We start from the raw sequence: 21,873 nt of genomic DNA, 5'->3' as shown, positions 1-21,873 counted from the left end.
CAGATTGTTATGCCTCTAGGAAACCTGTTCCTGATGGCTGGGGGTGAAACAGAGTGGAATATGGGATATTAAGAACACCCCAGAATCTAGTGAAAGACCTTTGTGAGACTAGAGTCATATTTGTGCAAAGTGTCTCTTCCTCACTTGGCAAAAAAAAAAAAAAAAAAAACAGCTCAGTTTTTCATAGTTCAGTTCAAATATGGGCATGCAACCTTGTGTTAATTGGCACTTCCTGACCATCCAGAATCCAAGTGAGCATGCATCTTTTGAGTCCTGATAAAGACAGAAGGCTACAGGGACCTTGGAAGGCTTATTTTAAAGATGGTTGACAGGGATCCAATATAGCAAAAGGAAACGCAAAGGCACCTTCACGTGATGGATAGACTCTTGAGTCAAACCAGGCATGGACAGATAGTTTTTCCTTCTTCCAGGAGCCAAACACAACCTAGACAACCAAAGGGCTTTACAGTCTAGTCTCCTTAGGCTGAAATCTGCAGAGAGGAATGGAAGACCATAACCACCCACTCCATCCAGGGGACAGAAACTTTCAAGTCCCGCATGGCATAAACAACCTCTGTGCCTAGGTCAGGATGTTAATTACCTTGATTGGGTTTATAAAAACACAGGATACAAGATGTAATTTCTGTCTACACTCCCACTAATCTGAAGATGTGACATATATGAAATAATGTTAACATGAGTTTTATATAGCAAATTTTCAATCCAATACATCCACCAATAAGATACAATAATATACTGTATTTGCCGGTGTATAAGGAGACTGGGTGTATAAGATGGCCCCCCAACATTCCCACTCAGAATGTAGAGTTTGTTATATACTTGCTGTATAAAACTACCCCCTCTTCCGCATGCGTGATTCTGCTTTGGTTGCATCACGGGGAGAGTTCCTTTTGCCCCTTTTGGTTCCTTTTCGGAGGCGGCAGCCATTTTGGAGAGGCAGCAGCCATGTGGTCGCATCTCAAAATGGCTGCCGCCTCTCTGCTGTTCCGACAGTCAGCTGTTCGGCGCTAGAGTCAGGCTGTTCCCAGGCTAGGAGTGGGGCTCTACTCGGTCTTACTACCAGGTAAGTGACTTCGCTGGGAGAGAGGGAGGGTTTGCTAGACATGCACCCAGCGTACAAAATGACCCCCCCCGGAGGCATTTTTCAGGGCCAAAAAGTCATCTTGTACGCCGGCAAATACGGTACTGAAGTTGAATAGCTGAAAATCCTACCTCTGATCGGAACACAAGTTGCCATTTTCCACTGTCACTTTGCTTGTAAAACTCCAAAAATGGATCAGATTTGCCCAGAAAATCCTATATGGAAAAAGACAGCGTTTTTATACATATGATCCACCAGGGTATTTCTAAAACAAAAACCAACACACCATTATGTTATTTGTACCACTGCTAAAAAAATGTAAAAGCATGCTTTAAGAATTTAACAAGTAGCAGTTCATTTCTGCCCTGTAACAGTCATTATGAAACACAAATGCAGACTGATTAATTTTTTCTTATTTCCTTCTTGTTCCAATGCATAATATTCCTTGAAATCTATTCATACCCTCAGAGCTGCATTTTTTTTCATGACTGTTTAGGACTTAAAATAGAAGCAATAGCCCCTATAGACAGTCTGACACTTGTTTGTGATATTCCCCCCCCCCCCAATCCTGTATGAAAAAGCATACTGTGTTGTTTATACAAATGTTCAAGGTAGTATTTCTAAACACCATGCCATATCATTTGTGTAAACAACACAGTTTAGCAGGTAGGGAAAAAAAGCTGCAGCCAGATTGTTACCTGGGGCTGGTTACAGAGATCACATAACTCTAGTAGAAGCCAATCCATTTCTAATTCAAAATGTTGGTTTTAACCAATGAAGTCCCAAATGGCTTGGGTCCAAGCTGTCTAAAAAACCTGCCTTCCTTTATAACCTTGCCCAAACTTTAAGATCCTCAAAGGAAGCCCTTCTCTGTCCTGCTACCCTCACAGGTGTGTTTTGTGAGGACACGCAGGAGAGCCTTCTCTGCCCTTCCTCCCAGAGACTTTAGAACCCCCTTGCATGGGAGGCCAGTTTTTACTATCCTTATGCAGCAGACAAAGATCTTTGTCTTCAGGCAGGTTTTCTATTAATGAGTGGCAGACTAAAAGTCTTTCTTTTTTAAGGACTATTGTATTTCTAGTGTTTTTAATGTTTTTACTAATGGTTTTAGTTTCAAGTTTTTATTTGTTTAATTCTTTTTAATATTATAATGATTTGTTGCTTTAGCTTTTAACATAGTCTCTTTTAGTATTGTAAGCCACCTTGGATCCTTTTAGGAGAAAGGCAGTATAGAAATATTCTAAGTAAATACATAAGTATCAGTTGGTCTTTATAAAACTATTCTTCAGCTCCCTACATGAATAAGAACAAACAACTATATTCCTCTCAGTTCAAGTACTGAATTCACCGATAAAAACATTAGCCAAGATCACGTTCGTTTTGGTCACATGTTATGCCACTGTAAATATGCCAGGCGTTCTGCGCCAGCAATAAGAATGATGCAGATCAATTGCCCAATTAGTCACACAGTTCTGACTGATTGTACAATGCACTAGCAGAAGTGTTTTATGAATAACACTTTTGTCCTGGTGTTGTTGTAACTAGTGTACTTGTTTAATAGGACTTCAGCCATAATTTACCTTTTTGTCCAAATTCCGAGCTTCAACATCCAGAGATACAATTCTGGTGTCTTTAATCTCTTCTGCAGAAATCTGTAGATTTACAAAAAAATGTTCTTTTAGAAAACACTGTAATGTGAACAATATTTAGTCCATGGAATGATATAACTGCTAGAAAGTTTGTACATAGGAGTTTTAAATGAGTTTTAAAAAGAAACTATTGTACCCAATAATTAACTTAATGGAAAATGTAGTCCATTAAACTATACTTGCAGTAGCAGCATTATTTTTTTTTTACTCTTAAGTTGTATAGATGGGTGGGTTTTTTTTACCGTAATAGTGCCTTTTCCTGCAGGTTTTCCTTTCTTCAACATTAAAGGCTGAGTGACTGTTTTGCTTGACACAATCTAAAGACATAATTACACAGATTATAAAATACATGGAACAGTAAATGATACACTCTATAAAGTGTTATAGTGCAAGTCTTTGTAGTATAGGATTTATATGCACCTTCCACATAAATATGAAGCAGTGGCTTAACTGCATGTTGTTTAAGAACATACTGTCAACACTATACTTTTAGCATTATCAGAAACAGAGCATATTAAATTTAATCATGGTTTCCAAATCATCTACCAAAATACATATCAGTGTAATTATACGTGTAGTGAAAAGTAGATGTTACCTATTTACTTCACATATTGACTGCCTGTGCAGGAGAGGAATGTTGCTACTAGGTGTTATGCCACACACTAGATTACTAAAGGTCTACTTCAACTCTAAAGGTGGCAGCCAGAAAACAACTCGATAGTAAAGTTGTTTCTTTAGCAACAGGCACAGCGAAGTAAATGAGTAACTGGCTTTGCAGCTACTAAGATCGCTATCACCTAGTAGCTATCACCCATCAAAGAAGCATGTCCAGAGTGGTCTAATATGATCAGATAGGCGGGATAGAAATAAAATAAATAAATAAATAAATAAATAAATACCCCCCCCCAAAGAGACAAGGAAATCAGCTTCTTCTTCCAGTTATGTAACTAAAGAAATGTCTATAGTTGCCCTTTAATTTAGTACTATTTTACACAGCATGCAGCAGTATTTGTTCTCCAGTACCTGTCCCAAGGTGCACTCTGCCCCTCCAAGATAGTCGTCATCGTTTAAGTCATACGACTTGTTATCGATGTCATACATGCCAAATTTCAGTTTCTGAACTTTCTCAAAATAATAATCAATCAGTAACCTCTTGGAAAACTGTGGATTTTGGCAATTCTTTATTTTTTCAGTTCGATCCAACTGCAATAACAACAAAATTTAGAAAAATCCTGTTTAATACCTATATGCTTTCGCAAAATAGGAACATGATCTTACGTAATTCTGAGTGTTTAACTGGAAAGCATCAATGACAACATTTCCACGTATACCTGGGAAAGACTGCCATCTGTGAATCTAGACAGCTGTTAGTCAAGACACAGTCGAAACAAAACTGATTCAGAACAAGATACCTTTTTAAGTTACACACTCATTCATGCAAATGGCAGAGACTCATTAAGTGACAGTCAATCTGGCTTTCAGGAAAACCTGTCTGTCAAGCTAGTTTTTTCTTATTCAGAACAATAAATCACGTGTAAATTAGCATTAATGCAGAACTTACACTTCTTTCAAAAGGTTTGTCATTAATGCCTTCCAGTTTTATTTCAGAAGAAAATAGCTTTATAAAGTCAAATTAACAAAAGTTGTACTGTACCATTATTTTACAAATCCATAGCCCACAGTAGAGTACTATTTGAATGAGGACCAACCAAAAAGTCACAAACTTGGAAGCAGGCTTTTGACTTATTTCAGTATTTTTTCTGGAGATTTTGACCAAAATGAAGAATGCAAAATGAAAAGGTAGCTTGTTATATATGGGACACATCACTTCCACTCTTTCCTACACCTTTAACCCTACTTCCCTGTTGCCTAATACTATACAGTGAGAGGTTAATTGCTACTATTGTTTTTGGCTTATACATGCATTATGTCCAACTGTAGCTTCAGGAAATCACTGTGAAGGACTGTGATTTTATAATGGAATATTTAACAATATAAATAAATAGAAAGTACAGTATTAGTAGGGCAGGTTTCCAAATACTCTGGACAGAATCCAAAGGCTTCATAAGAGGCTTCCTCATAAATATTTATTCTAAAATATTTTAAATTTAAAAAATGAATACACCCATTCTCTAGTCACTTAAGTATGAAATTGAAAAATCAATGAAAGGTTAAAAAATTCTAAAAACCAGAAAAGCTTGTGCAGAAGTCTTTTAACAACTGGGATGTACAGGATAAATGTGCATTCTTGCTGACATTTAGATAACCATTGCTTTGGTCTTTTATGGTGGCCAAAACACAGTATACAATGTTTCTATAAAATGCACAAATAAATAAGGTACTGCTTAAGTCTGCAAATCACACTGCCCTGGAATTAAACTGGAAGAACACTGAAGACTAGAAGTGTTTAGAACCAATCTATACCACCATGTTCGCGACCTTCTGGCACTTTTCGACTATTAGAAATAGTTCTTACTTCAGTCCATTGGTCTCCGCCAACATTTTGGAGTAAGACACACAGAGGATCAGATTTGGAGCCAACATCCTTATCTATCAGATTGTCACAGGATATGGACAGTTCCACCTTGGTCACACACTGAGCCATCTGTAAAGAGATTGAACAGAAAAGGATAAATCCTTATTAGGCAAGACTATATTCATGAATATAATATTATGCTTTGCTTTGTGCATATTCAGTCAGCTCTGATCTTGAAAATATTTTGGGCAGACTCCTGCTGAGGAAACACAGAGCCCTAACACTCTACATATATGCTTGTGCAAGCTATAGATCACTCTTTCAAAAGCACAAAGGTACTAAATATCCACCGAGCAAACAACAGGTGAGAACAAGTGTGTGAGAAATGAACTATTGCACAAAAAGTAAAAAGTTAGCGGGATACTGTCCTTTGATTTTTCTTAACATTGTTCTTAACTACTTATGCCTTATGTATTTCAAAAGGTGCAACAAGTGCAAATGGCTGTGACTACTTCAGCAGACCCGTATTATAACATCACAGGGAGATATCAACTCATACAAATTCCACCACTGTGCAATCCCCAAAACATTCATCTACTCACATCTCTGCCACAGGAACACTGAACTCCTATTGCCATAGTGTTCAAAATACTAATATTAAACCACAATTTATGGACCAATGTCTGTTCTAATAACATAAAATGCTGAATTGTGATTATGCCAATACATAAAACACAAATGTAAGAAATATTTGACTACGCCAAACCTAGAACTGAGCCCTGCAACGGATACACACTATACAACATTTAAACAGTACAGGAATTTCACAGTATATAGAAAGCACTTAAAATACCTAACAGAAGCCTTGTTTTATTCTATTTCATATCACTTTACATGGTCATTATGTTCAGTTAGATAACGGACACTGTTAAATCAGCATTTTAAAAATCAAAACGAACACAACCTGTAAAAAACACATCTAACCTAATTTTGAAATTATTTTATAACATGTCCATCTAGTCCAGCTATCTATATCTCACAGTGGACCCACCAGATGCCTCTGGGAGCACACGGAACAACAAGAGAGCTGTCTCCTGATACCCTTCCCCTGCATCTGGCATTTGTAGGTACCTTCCTTTTAAGCCTGGAGATTATACATCCCCATCATGGCTTGTAACCTGTGATGGACTTTTCCTCCCCTTTTCAAGGGATCTAGGACAGATGCCATCACCACTGCCTGTGGCAAGGAGTTCCACTAACATGTGGGTAAAGAAACATTTTCTTTTGTCTGTTCTCCCAACACTCAATTGGAGTGGATGCCCCTTGGTTCTGGTACTATTATGTGAGAGGGAAAAGAGTTTGCCTCTATCCACTTTATTCACCCCCTGCATAATTTTATACGTCTTAATCATGTCCCTGCCCAGGTACCTTTTCTCTAGATTAAAGAGACCCAAACACTGTAGCCTTTCCTCATAAAGGAGGTGCCCCAGTACAGTCATCATTTTAGTCGCTCTCTTCTGCACCTTTTCCAGTTCCACCTTGTCTTTTTTGAGGTGCAGCAACCAGAACTGTACACAATACTCCACTTGAAGCCTTACTAGAGTTTTGTGCAATGTCATTAGAATGTTGGCTTTTTTATTTTCAATCCCCTCTGTAATGATAACGAGCATGGAATTGGCCTTCTTCACTGCCGCTGCACACTGGGTTGACACTTTCATCGAGGTGTCCACCAAGATCTCTTTCCTGATCCCTCACAGACAGCTGACAAATAAAGGTTTGATTTTTTTTGCCCCAATGTGCATTACTTTACATTATATATATATACTGAAACACATTTGCCATTTTCCCACCCATTCTCCCAGTTTGGAGAGATCCTTCTGGAGCTCTTCACAATCCCTTCTGATATTCACCACCCAGAAAACTTTTGTGTCATCTGCAAACTTGGGCACCTCACTGCTTATCCCTGTCTCCAGGTAATTTATGAACAGGTTGAAAATTACTGGTCCCAGGACCAAAAACTCTATTGTTCTTCCATGGGGCACACTGCTTTTCACTTCTCTCCATTGTGAAAATTAACACCTACTATCTGTTTCCTGGTTCTCAACCAATTCTCAAGCCATAAGAGGACCTGCCCTCTTATCCCCTGACTGTGTAGTTTTCTCAAGAGCCTTTGGTGAGGGACCGTGTCAAACGCCTTCTGAAAATCTAGATAGACAATATCCACTGGTTCGCCCACATCCACATAAAATAGCAAACAAGCCATTTCAAAAGCAAATATCCTTCATAAGCATATTTTAAACAACAAGATGCTGTAACTACAGATATGTGTGTTGCAATTCCAATTCAACACTAGACAACAGTAGAAACCAGGACAAAGTAGTGGAAATCAAGGCTCATACTAGCAAAATCCAAAATGAAGAGTGGCAAGTTGCTAACAGGTTAGAATAAAGAACAAACCTTCCTCAAAATAGTGATTAATTTCAACAAAAGAATATTTGCTTTAAACCATGAAACACCCTACAGAGTCAGAAATTATGTGGACAAATAATCCTAACACAAAATGTCACCTTGAACATCAGCCAGTTTATGTAAGAAGCCCTGCAGTAACATGTCAACTATAGCTTGAACTTATGCAACAGAGAAAACTGCACTCTGAGACATTGTTGGAAATCCATCCCAACAGCACAGTGGGTAATGACTCAAAGATTCCAGCAAAGAAATGTAAACGCTACAGCCAAAATATTGGCTGAATTATCAATATCAATATAAATCCAGCTTCCGAACTTTCCTACTTGGCCTTCACTGCCCTCTTAGGGTTGCTAGGTCACAATGCAGCAAATAACAGCAGAAGCCAGAGCAGCCAAAAAAATCTCTTTCGAATGCAACCGCTTCCCAGAAGTAGCCTGTTCAAATCTAGAGAATTGAGACCTAGCAATCCAATGCTCCCTTGTCTCCCCAGTGAACAGTGACCAACCACACAGCCCTGCCTGTCCATCGTTTTCTTGCCAGCATGGCATGTCCATTCTAAAGGTTTGGTCCCATCATACGTTCTCTTTGGTTCTTTTCCTCTTCTTCATTAAGGTTTGTCAGTCTACTGTGAATTTGTCAGTCTACTGTGAATCTTTTGAGCCACTTCCTGTCCCTTTGGCTAACTCATAGCACCTCCCCCAAATCTCCTTTTCAAAGAGTTCCCAGGTAACTCTATTTCAGTATGTGTAAGTAAGAATAACAACAATCACAATGCAAGAGTATTGCGGGAACCTTTAGGATTAACAGATCTACTTTATCTTGAACTTTTGTGGATTACAATCCACCTCTTCAAATGCAAAGAATGCAATTTTCAGTTACTGTGGCTTAAGTCCTTGGTTTTCTCTTGCCACAGGCCATTTTTACTTTCCATTTCTGTACTTTTTGTCAAACCTCTCTACCCCTGTCCTGCAACTCCTCTGTTCTGCAGTTTGCAGCCTACTCTTCACCATTTCTTTGAGCCACCTTGCCCCTGGACTTCAAATCCTTTAGCTAACCTACCTCAGAAAACTGAGTCTAAATCCTTGACATGTCCAAGAACAGCCATTCTTCCCTTACAATCTGTGAGATTAAAAACCAAACCAACATTCTCCTCCTTTGGCCAGGATTTTGCTGCAGATAGATTCATTCTGTGAGCTGCTGCAATGCTCATGAACTTTCAATGCTTTAATAATTCACCTTACTGAGAACAGAGGCCTGACTCTCACAAGCACAATGCAATATACAACAGAAGAAAATTCACTTATTTGCAACACACATTATTGGTAGCTACTACCAATGTACAGACCAAAATCCTACAATAAGAGAATGGGAATCTATATATGGCTTCCATAAAACTAAAACAGATCGTGTTATTCAGTGTCACAAACCTCTCTTATTCTTTTATGGAGAAATGTGTATCTGTACTTCTCAACATCTGTTGAACCAAGTAGTGTATTCAAGCGCCAGGCACAAAGTTGCTTTGAAAGAGCATCATTGTATACCTTTATGGCGAGAAAAGCCTCACCAACCCAGGATCAGGAAAAGAATTGGGGACTGTGATGGTTACATCAGTCAGTAAATGGGGAACTCTGACACATCTGGAGGAGATAAGGGTTAGATGTTTTCCGGTCAGCCATTAGGAAATAAATGTTAATAAAGACAGTGAAAATCAGAGGTCAGGCAGAATGTTTGGACTGAGAGAAACACATAATAGCACTGAAGGAGGCACTAAACAAGACAACAAGTGCAGTGACGGGATACACTCTGAGGTGGATCTCAAAAAGGCCCTTTCTGCATCAAGTGGCACTGATTTATCCAGCACAACTGCCACTGTCACATCTTCTGCCTTGATCAGTCCTAGGTGGCTCGGAACTACTTTTTAATTTTCTCACAGTACTCTGGAGCTACATGAGAGTGTTGTAGAATGCCAGGAGTCTTACAGAAATTCAGGGTTTCTGTACAAGGAATGCATAGTGGGTATTTTATCTCCTCTCCACGCCTGTATCTACCTTGGCAAGGAAAAACTGAGAGAAGGGCCAATGAAGCTGTAACTGGATAGGTATTTATCCCATAGTTTCTTTCCTATTTCTTTCTATTCCTTTCAATATTTATTCTGTTGACTATACAATGTTAGCACTAACCACGAGAGGATCACATTTTCTGGCATGAGTGGCAGTACATTTTGTTTGGCTGGCACAACTTTTGTTCTTTTGTAGGATTTCCACTGCTATTGTTTTGTCTTCCTTTTGGCTTGTGTGACTGTCTATCTTGATCTTCTAAGGCTGTTGTTGGGCATATCGAGATGATATCTCTAATGATGCACAGAGTAAGAGTGAACCCTAAGCCTTCAGTCTATCTTCCCCATTGCACTGGTAATGATTACAACCGCAACATAAATTGTAAATTGTATTTCTAAGCTGATACAACACTAAACTGATATAGTGCTAATTCAAATGCTTATTGTGTTTTGTCAGTTCAGCACTAGTTTACTTGCTAAATATGTATTTTTAAAAGGGATCTGAATGCCAGTGAAAGGTCACAGGAACCCTACTTCTTTCACCAGGCTTTTGCTTGTATTCGTAAGGACAACTGCAATGCAATTTATATACAGTACTGTGTTTGTAAACTGATGCAGCACTAATTCAAATGCTCACGTTTTCATGTCAATTCAGTACTATCTCACTTGCTAAACATTTAAGAAGAGGATCTGAATGCCAGCAGAAAGAGTGGGTAAAACAGTACTGATAATAGGAGAGTGTGGGTTTTCCTTCACATTTTCTGGCATAACTAAACATTTCTGTGTGACCTGTGGCAGCTATATAAATGTCATGGTGTACTATAAAGTTAGGATTAACCTGCGACAAAATTCTATGTGATAATGCCCTGAATCATTCACCTATATCTCTGACAGTCCCTAGCTAGAATCAGTGAAGTCTGGAAGGTTTTATCTTTGACCAAGGTGGAACTATCCTTAATACAGTTATTTTGATGAGAAGCATGTCAGCTGACAGAACTCTTAATTAAAATAATGAGATCCAATTTCAACTAGATAAATAAAAATGAATAAAACCACCTCCAAACTTCATTCTTCATACTTTCCTTCTTAGCAGCTTTCCTCACCCACTGTCTCCTGTGGTGATAAGAGTCAAAGCATCACCAGGAAATGCTGTTCCATCCACCAGGTTAAATGCAATTACTGAAAAAAGGAGACCCATCCAAGATCCTGTGTTTTCTCGTAGTAGAAAAGACTCTTCCAGTCATTCATAGAATGTGATTCCTCCCCAAATACCTTCCTACAGTCAGGAAACTGGATTTTCTCTGCAGATTATTTGAATCATCTAATTTCAGACTCTAACCCAAGACTCTATCAGTTTCAGGGAATAATCTATAGTTCATGGAACCAGCAGATCCAGTACTGCCAAATTTAGTATCCTTTCAGAGCCTCAACAACTACACACCTTGGTTCAATGAGTTCAGATAAAAGACATTTTCTTTAGCTCCTCCTCAATATGTGCTCTTATAGCAGTTCCATAAATCAATTTACTTTCAAATAAAAAGTCCTTGGAACAAAACTTCTAAATACTTCTATAGTTTCCTCTTATCACACTAGCTATCAGCAATGCTAGGTTTATCTGTTACCCCTCATAGCTAATCTTTTTTATAAGGGTACAAGGTTCTTCTTAGCTGCATTAAAGAAAAACTAAATTCCTGCCCTAGTGGTGCTGCTACTTATCATGTACTGTACTTTCCCAGTATTTTTGGCCAAAGGAATATAGCTTAACATATACCTAATTGAAATAAGAGGTGCTATTTTTGTAAATCACTACCAGCTAGATCAAAATAAGTAGTGAAGCAAAGAAAATCTGCTTTCTCTTCAGCCAACACTCAAAACTGTAGTCCAAAATTTGCTGGCTAGACAAGACATTACCACTGCGCTCTTCAATGAAAGTTGGGCTCAGTCACGTATTTGTATAAGATATGTGTTTTATCTTGTACATATATAAAAATTCTTGTATCTGGCAGGACAGCAGCAGGGTATTGGGAACATGAGATGATAACATACACGTCTAGGAGAAAAAAAATAGCTGCAATCCAGCGAGAGGGAGTAGTTGGTTCCTTTTGTCTTCAGTCAAGAGTAGCTTCTAAGTACTGTACATTAGACATCAAATATTAAATACTGTAAAAAAATACACAAACCAAGAAGCTTAAGCTGGTCATGGAAGGGTAGCTATGACAGAACTAGAAATGATCCTAAAACGTAAAGACAATAACATGAAAATCATCTGTAGTTCCCAACCTTTGGTCTCCAGATGTTCTTGGACTACAACTCCCAGAAATCCTGCCCAGCACAACTAGTGGTGAAGGCTTCTGGGAATTTTAGTCTAAGAACATCTGGGAACCCAAGTTTGGGAGCCACCGATCTGCACCATTGTACTCCTGATACCTATTTATGGATGTGAAAGTGACAGGAAAAATACTGATTCAGTTGAAAGGTGGCACTGGAGGAAAGCTTTGCGGATACCAAGGACTATCAGAAAGACAAACAAGTCAGTCCTCTATCAACTCAAGCATGGATTCTCCCTCAAAGCAAGGATGACTATATTAAGGGTGTTGTACCTTGGATACATCAAGAGAAGGCTTGCTGCAAAAGTTAATGCTGCAAAAAGTTGAGGGCAACAGGAAAAGAGGAAGATCAAATAAGAATGCATTGACTCAAAGGAAGCTACAGCTTTAAATCTGCAAGAGCTCAGAAGAGCTGTTGACAACAGGACTTTCTGGAGATCACTAATTCATTGGATCACTTTATGTTGGAACTGACTTGACAGCACATAACAGCAGCATCATTTTACTATATTTTTTTACCTCTGTCTGTTAAAAAAGCCCTTCTTTGTAAGTCTGTTGCTATAGCCCTTAGCCTTTCTGCCAGCACTGATCATACCACTTGAACCTATCAGTGTAAACTCTTAGGTTACCTTCTCTGAGCCAACTGAGAGTGGTGGCAGTCATTCATGCAATTTATGGTGGCAACCTTTTCCAAAGTTTTCTAGTTACAGAATACTCGTAAGTGGTTTACTATTCCATTCTTCTGGGAGCAACTCTGGGACTGCGTAGCTTGTCCCAATACTACAAAGAGTAGCTCTTCTCCCAGGAAACATAGTAGAGAATTGAATTCCTGACCTCTTGCCCACAGCTAGATATCTAACTCACTCATACAACCAGCTATTAGATAGAACTCATTACCCTGGACTGATTGCTCTTCAACCATCTTCTGCATGTTTCCTTTTGAATTTTATTTTTAAACATATTTTCTCTAGCACATTATCCTTTCTATGATGTTATGTGCCTCCAAGTTGGAACCAAATTATAATACCAGTACTGTAGTTTTCAACATAAGTGAGATATTTTAAATCGTAGTGTTACTAGTTCTATTTCTCCATGACTTTCCATGGCTAAGTGAAGATTTGAACCAAGGCCTTCTGAGTCTTAGTCCATCACTCTATCCATTACTTCGAGAGGGTATCCCATCCTCCCTAAACAGATCAATTAACAGGACAACCTTATCATCCCTAGAACAGAAATGTGAGGTGTTTTTACACACTGGGTATGAATTTGTACATTAAAAAATATTGCTTGAGACCAGCAAATTATTATATACCTTTTACTTTAGGTACAGGTTTTTAATAGACCTAGCTACTCATCTCCACAGATACAAATACCCAGAATAACTTCTACAACCCAAAAACTCAATTTTCTAAACACTTAGATTTTTCTGATACCAACTTTATATTTTATAGTTATTTATATTTATCACTGAATTGCTGTATCACCATATTGTTCTTAAATGTATATTTTTATGTGTGGTCATGAGGGTGTAGGTTTTAACCTGTAAAAAGCCCAGAGTAGTACTCGCACTAACGGAGCAGCATACAATCCAAAGAAAGAAACAGCCAATTAACAATACTTTTGTAAAGTGTTCTGGCCATGATGCTACTGTTCCACAAAAAAACTTGCTGGAATAGAGAAATATATATTCTGTAAAAGATGGAATATAAACTAGTCAGCCAACTTCAATGTGACATGCGGCAGATGTTTTTGTTTACTGCTCCTACTTATGAAACATCAGTCTACATAGTAACTACCATGACAAATCAAGAGAATAAAAAAGATTATCCAAGTTTATGCTGATAGTATGGCCAGAATTCTTTTACTCTTAAGTGGAGCAAAATGTTCTCTGTATATTTATGCTAGGTATTCTGCCCAGACAAAGATTGTGCAATCCATCACATAATTTCAGTTTTGACCAACTGCACAATGTACCAGTGGAAGTGCTTTGTGAACAGTACTTCCGCCTTGGCACAATGAACACTATCACTAACACAAGTGTAGCTACTCAATAGGATTGCAGTCATATCATGAAGTAACAGGGACAGTGTCAGACTTATTCTATAGCTTTTCAAAAGGTTTATATATCTCCTACAGTATATTTATTCTGCACTGACTGATTTTTCAATGGTCTTGAAAGGCTTGTTTCCAATTACAAGACTACAAGTTATATGATCAGCAGCTAAACAAGGTAATGGCTACAAAGATTGGTAAATCTGCTTGTTCTGTATTCTGCAAAGCAAGGGATCAATGTCAAGGAGTCACTGTTCCAGAACTAAGTGCACTGGGTTCAACTTCGATCATTAGAAGATGGCAAATGATTCCAAAATATATCTAAAAACATGATTTGTTTGAAAGAACAGATGTGTAGATAAGGACTACTGTATAAACTCTGAAGCTTTCAGACATGTAACACTGCTGCCCCCTACAAGAGTCTACTAGAGAAACTGAAAAAAGATATTATAGCATATATGAGGTCACTGATTCAAGCCCTTTAGTCTCTGATAGTCATATTTATACAGTATACAGGAATTTCTAATTTGATAGTTTAGCTGCTCTTTTTCATGTACAGCTTTTGAGAGTGGAAACACCCATGATTCCCTTCTAGATTTCTCTACATTATTGACTAATATACCCTGGGCAATCATTATCCCTTTCAGAGGCAGAAATCTTTAATATATAATCCTGAATTTTCATAAAACAACTTTGTTTTCTTCTTTTATTACTCTTGTTTTTGAGAAAGCATAGCTAAAACTTTGAAAGTTTCACTATATGAGTAGTCATGAAGCAATCCGCTTTTTAATTTTTGGCCATTTGTTAGCTTCTAATAGTTTGTAATCACAAAAATGCTGAGCTGATATTTTCAGAAATTACTTGTAGATCAGCTCCAGATCTATTTACAAATAAAATCTGAATAATTTAAAATTCTCTCAACAAACATGGATCAGTGAGATATCCATTCTATGGGCATTTTTATTACACTGATCTGAGCATCAACCAATATAAATTCCATATTTCAGATTAGTACTCTATGTTAAGTATCTTATTCCATCTTTCTTTCTTTTCCAAAATATCACTCACGATACATTTAATTTAGCATTCCAAAATACCACTGACAGAATTATTCTCAAGGAATTTAGAGAGTATTTCTTATGTTGTATGTCCCACAAATCTCAATGGCTTATATTAATTTTTCTATACCACCACGGAAAACGTGTGGTATTATGCATTATAATCTGATATATCATTGATAAACCAATGTTCAATTTTCACTGTGATAAACTACAATTAAGCATGATGTGGTAGACCCTTGAATCATGCTTTTAATAACCTGTTTATTCCATTAAAAATCAGGTTTTATCCTAGCCTCTCTTTTTCGGTCCAAGCATAATATAAACCAAGTTAATTCATATTAATGTCTCCATAGTACAATAGTACCTGTTTTCACTGACTGCTGAATGGTATGTAACCATGTCTCTTGAAAAAAAAAGAAAAGGAAGACAAGACTCCTTGTTTTGCTAGAAAACAGAAACACAGTTTTGTGTTCCTGATGATTTAGGCCAAGATCCAAAGGTGTATTTCAACATCGCTTAAATTTTGAATTTCCTTCCCTCTTCCTCCTCCTCTAGCTCCCCAAGTGGTGCAAGTCCTTCCCGCAAAACAAACCATTCTCCAGAGGATTTCTGAGTCCTGCAGATCAGAATGTTAGGGTACAGAAGAAAGGGTTGAGAATGCATCTGGTTTGGGCAGAAAGAATGGTATTCAGCAGAAACACAGTCACCGGATTACAGGAATGTTGAGTGAGTGTTCTTTTAAGGTGGTGTATATATATGGATATGTGCAAGTGTGCACACAAGTGCAGACACAGAGTTACCTGTTTATGGCTACTGATATCCTTCAAGTCACTTGCCAACTACATGGCTGTTCAGTCTTACTCCTTTTTGTTTTGAAACTTCTAATGTTGGTGCTATTCTGAAGATTTTTCAGTCTTCTCATTTGAAGTATGCATTAGAAAGATGTTATTCAAGATGTTAGATATACATACTTTGGAAATTTTGTTCCAATTCAGTAAAGGTGCACACGCAAGTGGGCTGTGTGCAAAATCTGATGCAACTCACCAGAGTGAAATGAGATCTGGATACTTCAAGTTAGCTAAATAATACGTTGCTGTCTTGAGGAAAAAGTCACCATTTTCTGCATTAAATGCAGTGAGAATCCAAAACCACCCACTGTCAACCGTATCCATCACTTTGTAGGAATTCAACATGGATTAAAGCTTAACTTTTTTATTCTGCTTATATTCTTTTGAGAATTGCAGTACCTTCTATTGCCCAAGTAGTAGTTACCAAGATGATTTCCTCCATGTCAGCTTTCTCTGCTTTAAATAGGGATCTCTCCTTTCCAGAGTCAGGACAAGGTATATATGTAGCTCAAATGTCACTTTCAGTGTTCAGAAAATTTAATTAGGTGTACGTACTACCAGGCAAAATGACCAATGATAACTTTGAATTTGATATCAAATGACTAGCACTAGTTTTAAAGAAATTAAATATGCAATTACCTGTAATATCAACATACACTCCTGCCATTAATTTGATAATTTCCCTTATTATAAATGAAGATACTACATGAATAAATGCTGCAATTCTAATGTGGAAGTTTTGATCAAACATAAATGGCAATGGTAACTACAGTCCTATATTATTCTTGGTTCCAAACTGCCTGATATATAAAGTGCTGCTACCTCTTGGAAAGATTATCTGTTTATTTATACCAGTTTCATTTTGGGGACAGATTCACAAGGTCTTGCTTTACATTTAATCCTATGATCCGTACTACTTCACCAGTTACAAATCCCATCAGAAATTCAGACAATGTGCCTGCTGCACAATTTTACTGCAGCACTTAAAAGAACTATCCCTTCCACTGTATTATTTACACTTCTCCAGTGACTGCTACTCAGTAAGATTTAAACTGAGATTTAAATGATGCTGGAGCATGTGGCACTAGCTACTGTACTTATGTTACAAATCAAAGCAGTGTAACTGGTTGCAGAAATGAAACCTTTTATGTCCACCCCCATTGTTGCAGAACAGGGAGCTCAACTAGCTTTAAGTTTGTTGTCTTCCAGTTTAGAACGGTATTAATGCATAAGTCTTATATTAAAGAGTGAAATACAAGAAAAATGCTCACTCAACAAAGTGCAGCATAGGATATATCACTGAAAGCCAGCATTTAAAATACCTCTATCGGGGGTGGGGGGGGAAGAGGCATGAGTTATGTCTTTTTGTGGAACACTATGGCTATAAGGAGAGGAGGAAATACGATGGAAGAAAATCAAATTGAAAATCTATCTTCTCTGTGGTTTAAGCATGAGCAAATAATATATAGTGTCAATAGAGCTGAAAAAGTCTGAAAAAGCATTTTCTTGCAAAATTGTTCACTTTGGGAACCATGCCCATTTAATTAGCATGTTTTAAAAAGTTAATCCATATCCTTTCTTGACATGTATCACTGAAATAATGAATGCTGGCATTATTTCCAAAATAACTTCTATTTCATTTTCTTGAAACACCACTTGAAGCACACTCTCCATGGGTTATAAAGTCCAAGTTCTTCATATTCCTGTGAACCATTCAGAATGTCTCATTTTGACAGGCATCTAAAGTCACCATCAAACCTAAGAATATATGACATTTTCAACTGTGCATGTGACACAGCAGATCATATACATCTGTCATCACAAACAAATGAAGCACTCTGACAAGACAAATGCCTTCTACTTCTTTAAGTCTATCACCACAGAATCTACACCAGCTGGAGGCAGTTGTACTCTGTAAGACATCCTTCAGAAACCAACAAGCTATTAAAGATGCAATTTCAGTATCTCAGTAACATCTTCAATCTCCACCTGTGAAAATAATCAGCATACACTGTTGCCTTAACAGTAAAGAAAACAGATTTTATTATCTGAATTTCCAAGCAGCTTTGCCAGCTTCTTCCAGCTGAAAACAATGAAGAAGAACCAGTACGTATTCTTTAGCATATTTTTCTTAATTTCTGTATGGTGATTCATTCTTTAGCTATTTGTTTTTCCAACATCATCTGTACTGCATCTGATTTTGTTGTACTGACAAAATTTACAATGGTTTCAAACTGTCTTGCACACAGTTTAAACAAACATTTTGCCATGCAGTCATCGAACTCACCAGCCATTGACCACTTGACTGAATCATCATTTGCCAATGTTTTAAAAGTTTTTCTTTTAAATGCCAAGAAACAATGAAAGCTTTATCAAAAACTGTTTGTACAAGTGCATGAGGTACTGGTATTGTACATGTGGGACAGCAGTTCCTTATACTCTTATAAGGGCTCTGAGTGATACAAAGCGGAGTAGGCTGAAAAGCTTATGAGTAAGGAAGGCAGTAGGAACTTTGTGCTTCTCTTGATCTCGGCAATGTATTAATCGCAGAGCATGCCACCCACTTAATCGCTATTTCTCTATTCCTACCATTACCTCATGGGGGGGGAAGGGATCATGCATTGTTTAGATTATAAACAAAACCCCTCACCAAGCACTTTTTTTAAATGTCCCTAACATAATACAGTCATTTTTGGCCTAGCTAGCTCTATCAGGGACACCCACACAATTCATCCTCCTGAACATCTACTCTAGTATTCCTTTCATAGGCTAAACTGCAATGGAGACTCTGTGGATTATCATCATTACAGCTAACATAGATTACAGCATTACTAAAGCTAAAAAAAGTGAACTTCACTGCTGCCCAAACCAGTAATCAAAAAAGCTTCAAATGTGAACATACCATCTGAATTCTTATGAGCAAACTCTACAAGAACTGAAACAAATATAATCAAAATTCCTTGATACTTAGGTGGTGATGGGATGAAACAATGGTATGACAATGAACTCTCCAATTTTGTCCACTTTGTTATTTTTATGAAATTGTATAATCAGCTTTAATTTTGTAGATGTAGGCAACACTTAAAATAAAATGAGGAATCCATGTCTAGACAAATATTCACAAACAGCAAGAAGCCCACAATGTGAGGAAAATATTGTGTGCTCCTGTGTCTTTCTAGATTTCTTTTTTTTTCAAGATACAGACTTTACAAATAAGGTGTTGCATCTGCTCAACACACTCAGTGACAATTATCAGAAATTCCTCTTCATTATTATGACGTCCATGCATCTCAAGTCTGCTGCACCTTTTCATGTTGAAAATAAATTCAAAGGATTTTAACTGCCCTAATTAATACAGTACTTATGGAGAAAAATGTGGTCACTCACCAGTGTGAGTGACCAGAACCATCTGCTTAACGATAAAGTTCATAGTCCTTCAAGATTCAAATTTCAGTACAATTTAAGAACACTACACAAGGGCAACATTCATCATACAGATATGAACTAAATGATGTTTTAGACAGATAGCTAATCTAAGCAAACAAAAGATGCCAACTGACAACCAGCCATGGAGTTTCACCTACCTGAAAAATAGTCAATATGCAAAGAATACTATCTTTTGGGTTTTATTAAAGGCATCACAATTGTATTGTGATATTTTAATACCAAAATACCACTATTTTCCAGGAGGAGGCTTAACAGATGAAGTACAGCAGGCAACACTACTCTGTTAAAGGAAGTATCTTTAATTTTTGTAGTTTTAATATATGTGAGGTTTTTTCCCACTATTTTCTGGCCTTCAAGTAGATCCTTATATTTGTGTCCAAGTCTCCTACCAAATGAAATGCATAATACAGAGCCAGAAGTTTTCCTGAATGAATATGAATATCTAAATCGATCACCAGAAGGGCATATTTTCCCATAGATCCATGTATACAGTTTAAAATATGTGTTCCATCAATTGTGTTTCAAGTTCTAGCATGCTGGTAACAGAACCACATAACTTCTGGGAAAGATGTGTATTACAGTGGGGTCTTGACTTGAGAACTTAATCCGTATTGGAAGGCGGTTCTCAAATCAAAAAGTCTGTAGGTCAAGTCTCCATTGACCTACAGTGCATTGAAAACAGATTAATCCCGTAACAGGCCGTTTTTGTTCCATTTTGGTTTTTTTCTGGTCTGTAAGTCAATTCTCAGGCTGCAAGTCAAACCTAAATTTTGCGGCCAGAGAAGTCTGTAACTCAAAAAGTCTGTAAGTCAAGCCGGCTGTAAGTCAAGGGTCCACTGTAGTATCCAGGTGCTGTTAAACACACAGATGATCTGTGTGTTGAATTGAATAATTCAGTCAATTCTGGGTTTTTTTTTGAAAGACAAAGAACAATGTTATATATTATAAGGGCCTCTTGGATACAAGTAACCAATCTTCATAGGGAAATCTTTTAAAAGATCTGTCTCTTAATTTTATAAAATCCATTTCTAGTTTTGTTTTAAAAGTTCATGAACTAATGACACTGTGCAAGAAGCTACCGTAGGACCCTCTTATCCATGGGATCAGTATCCACTGAGTCACTTACCTATGGTCTGAAAATATTAAAAGGAAAAAAAGCTTTTTTCACATGTATTATCAAAACTGGCCACTAGATGGAGTGAGAAATCATGCTATGACTACTTGTTATTGAAGAATACGTAGCACGGTCTCTGGTACCCTCAAGTGGCCAGTTCCAGTAATGCACAGAGAGAGGGAGAGGGAGGGAGGGAGATTGCCCAGTTTTCTGTATCCATGGGGGGATTGGAACCAATCCCCACTGGATATGGGAGTCCTACTCTACTCTGTCAAAAATATATAAACTTTGAAATACTTATATGTATTTAATATACCTGATTGACTACTAGCACAAATTAGAACAGATACAACTTTCTGAACTTCAAATGCCTAGTAACCTTATCTCAAAATTCAATTCTGCAAAAACCAACAGGAAAATCTAAAAAATACATAGAAAGAACCTCTGTATCGCTAACCAAAAGAACACCTGCCAATCAAATTCTGATGTGATGAAACTGCAATTTTCAACATACCTTCAACTGATTCATTTTATCCAAAAGCATGTTAGCTGTTGTTCATTTTATTCTTGCCCATTTGAATTCATTCACTATGCCCTATTTGTTTCTATAACTGGATGCCTACTGGACTCAAAAGCCCAAACTAAAAAGACAGGTTGGCACAGAGAGATGATGATTCAAATCCCCATTAAGTCTGCTGTGAGAGTATTAGGCAGTAACTCTAAGTGTAAGCTACCTCATAAGGTGGTTACAAATATATAATTCAATATCCTATACACAGAACATTATTACCTTATTTTTCGCTCCATAAGACGCACCTTTCCATAAGACACACCAATTTTTTAGGAGAAGAAAACAGGAAAATATAATCTGTTTTCTTCGCTACATAAGACGCACAGACTTTCCACCCCCGTTTTGTGGGGAAAAAGTGCGTCTTATGGTGCGAAAAATACGGTAACTCCCTGACATAAATTTGGAAAACACTTACAGCAGTCTGTATGCTACGATTCTACAAAGACACTAAAGACACTATTAATTATTAATTCAGGTTAACATTCTGAATTTTAAAGCAGAAATCCTCATGTCTAGGCCTTAGTTCAGAATGACAGGTTTGGACAACAAACAAGATTTTCTTGAGAGGTTTTTTCGTGCTCTACGCAGCTCCTCACCAGTGATGCCAAAATTGTTATGATTCATCTCCTTAAAGCAGAAATATACAACTAACTTCCCAAAAGGAATATGGAATAGAAAGACAAATCTATTCAATAGTGAAA

The 21,873-nt window shown here is 37.4% G+C and overlaps 1 protein-coding gene across 19 annotated transcripts in view; it reads right to left on the bottom strand.

Annotated features, from left to right (window-relative positions):
• The window catches only part of RBM12 (RNA binding motif protein 12), a 63,550-nt gene that overhangs the window by 22,451 nt on the left and 19,226 nt on the right, over positions 1 to 21,873 (bottom strand). For all 19 annotated transcript variants that reach the window (XM_078393289.1, XM_072997057.2, XM_078393287.1 and 16 more), the window contains 5 exons: positions 5,228 to 5,356; positions 3,775 to 3,954; positions 2,994 to 3,068; positions 2,683 to 2,754; positions 1,234 to 1,317 (listed from right to left, as the gene is read on the bottom strand). In XM_078393289.1, the coding sequence (XP_078249415.1) occupies positions 1,234 to 1,317; positions 2,683 to 2,754; positions 2,994 to 3,068; positions 3,775 to 3,954; positions 5,228 to 5,356 (540 nt within the window). The remainder of the gene's footprint in view (positions 1 to 1,233; positions 1,318 to 2,682; positions 2,755 to 2,993; positions 3,069 to 3,774; positions 3,955 to 5,227; positions 5,357 to 21,873) is intronic.

This window comes from Pogona vitticeps, chromosome 4 (genome assembly GCF_051106095.1).
Source record: "Pogona vitticeps strain Pit_001003342236 chromosome 4, PviZW2.1, whole genome shotgun sequence".
Lineage (NCBI taxonomy): Eukaryota > Metazoa > Chordata > Lepidosauria > Squamata > Agamidae > Pogona > Pogona vitticeps.
Note: the sequence above shows the minus strand (reverse complement) of the source record. Positions and strands in the feature narration are given on the sequence as shown.